This window comes from Penaeus monodon, chromosome 34 (assembly GCF_015228065.2).
Source record: "Penaeus monodon isolate SGIC_2016 chromosome 34, NSTDA_Pmon_1, whole genome shotgun sequence".
Classification (NCBI taxonomy): domain Eukaryota; kingdom Metazoa; phylum Arthropoda; class Malacostraca; order Decapoda; family Penaeidae; genus Penaeus; species Penaeus monodon.
The window spans coordinates 30,789,291-30,789,608 of NC_051419.1; the positions used below are offsets into that span (position 1 = coordinate 30,789,291).

General features: G+C 47.2%; 1 protein-coding gene across 1 annotated transcript in view; it reads left to right on the forward strand.

Moving 5' to 3' along the window:
- Positions 1-318, forward strand: part of LOC119594881 (sodium-dependent serotonin transporter-like) — a gene marked incomplete at its 5' end in the record, with an annotated part of 19,398 nt that overhangs the window by 16,274 nt on the left and 2,806 nt on the right. Inside the window, one exon of the mRNA XM_037943956.1 lies at positions 91-240. Coding sequence (XP_037799884.1) covers positions 91-240 — 150 coding nt within the window. The remainder of the gene's footprint in view (positions 1-90; positions 241-318) is intronic.

The following is a 318-nucleotide window of genomic DNA, read 5'->3' on the forward strand; positions in this document are numbered from 1 at the left end:
TTGGCCCTCCTCCCCCCCCTCTGCAACAGCTCTGTAATTACCGGGTTACATTCTGATACAAAGTTTAATTTATGTCACTCTATACCTCAGCCCCGGTATTCTCAGGCTAATTTCCACCCAGCGGTCTCTGTAGGGACACGAGCCCGGAGATTTTGTGAGATTGTGACCCTTATTCAACTCTGTCATAAGGACTATCTTACCCCGTCGCGTCGCCGTGTAGCATGCAAATTTAGTCTTTATGTACAGACAATGAGAAACACTCAAGGGAGGACGCGCTTACAACAATCGTTATGTTCCAACGATATAAATTTCCCGCCC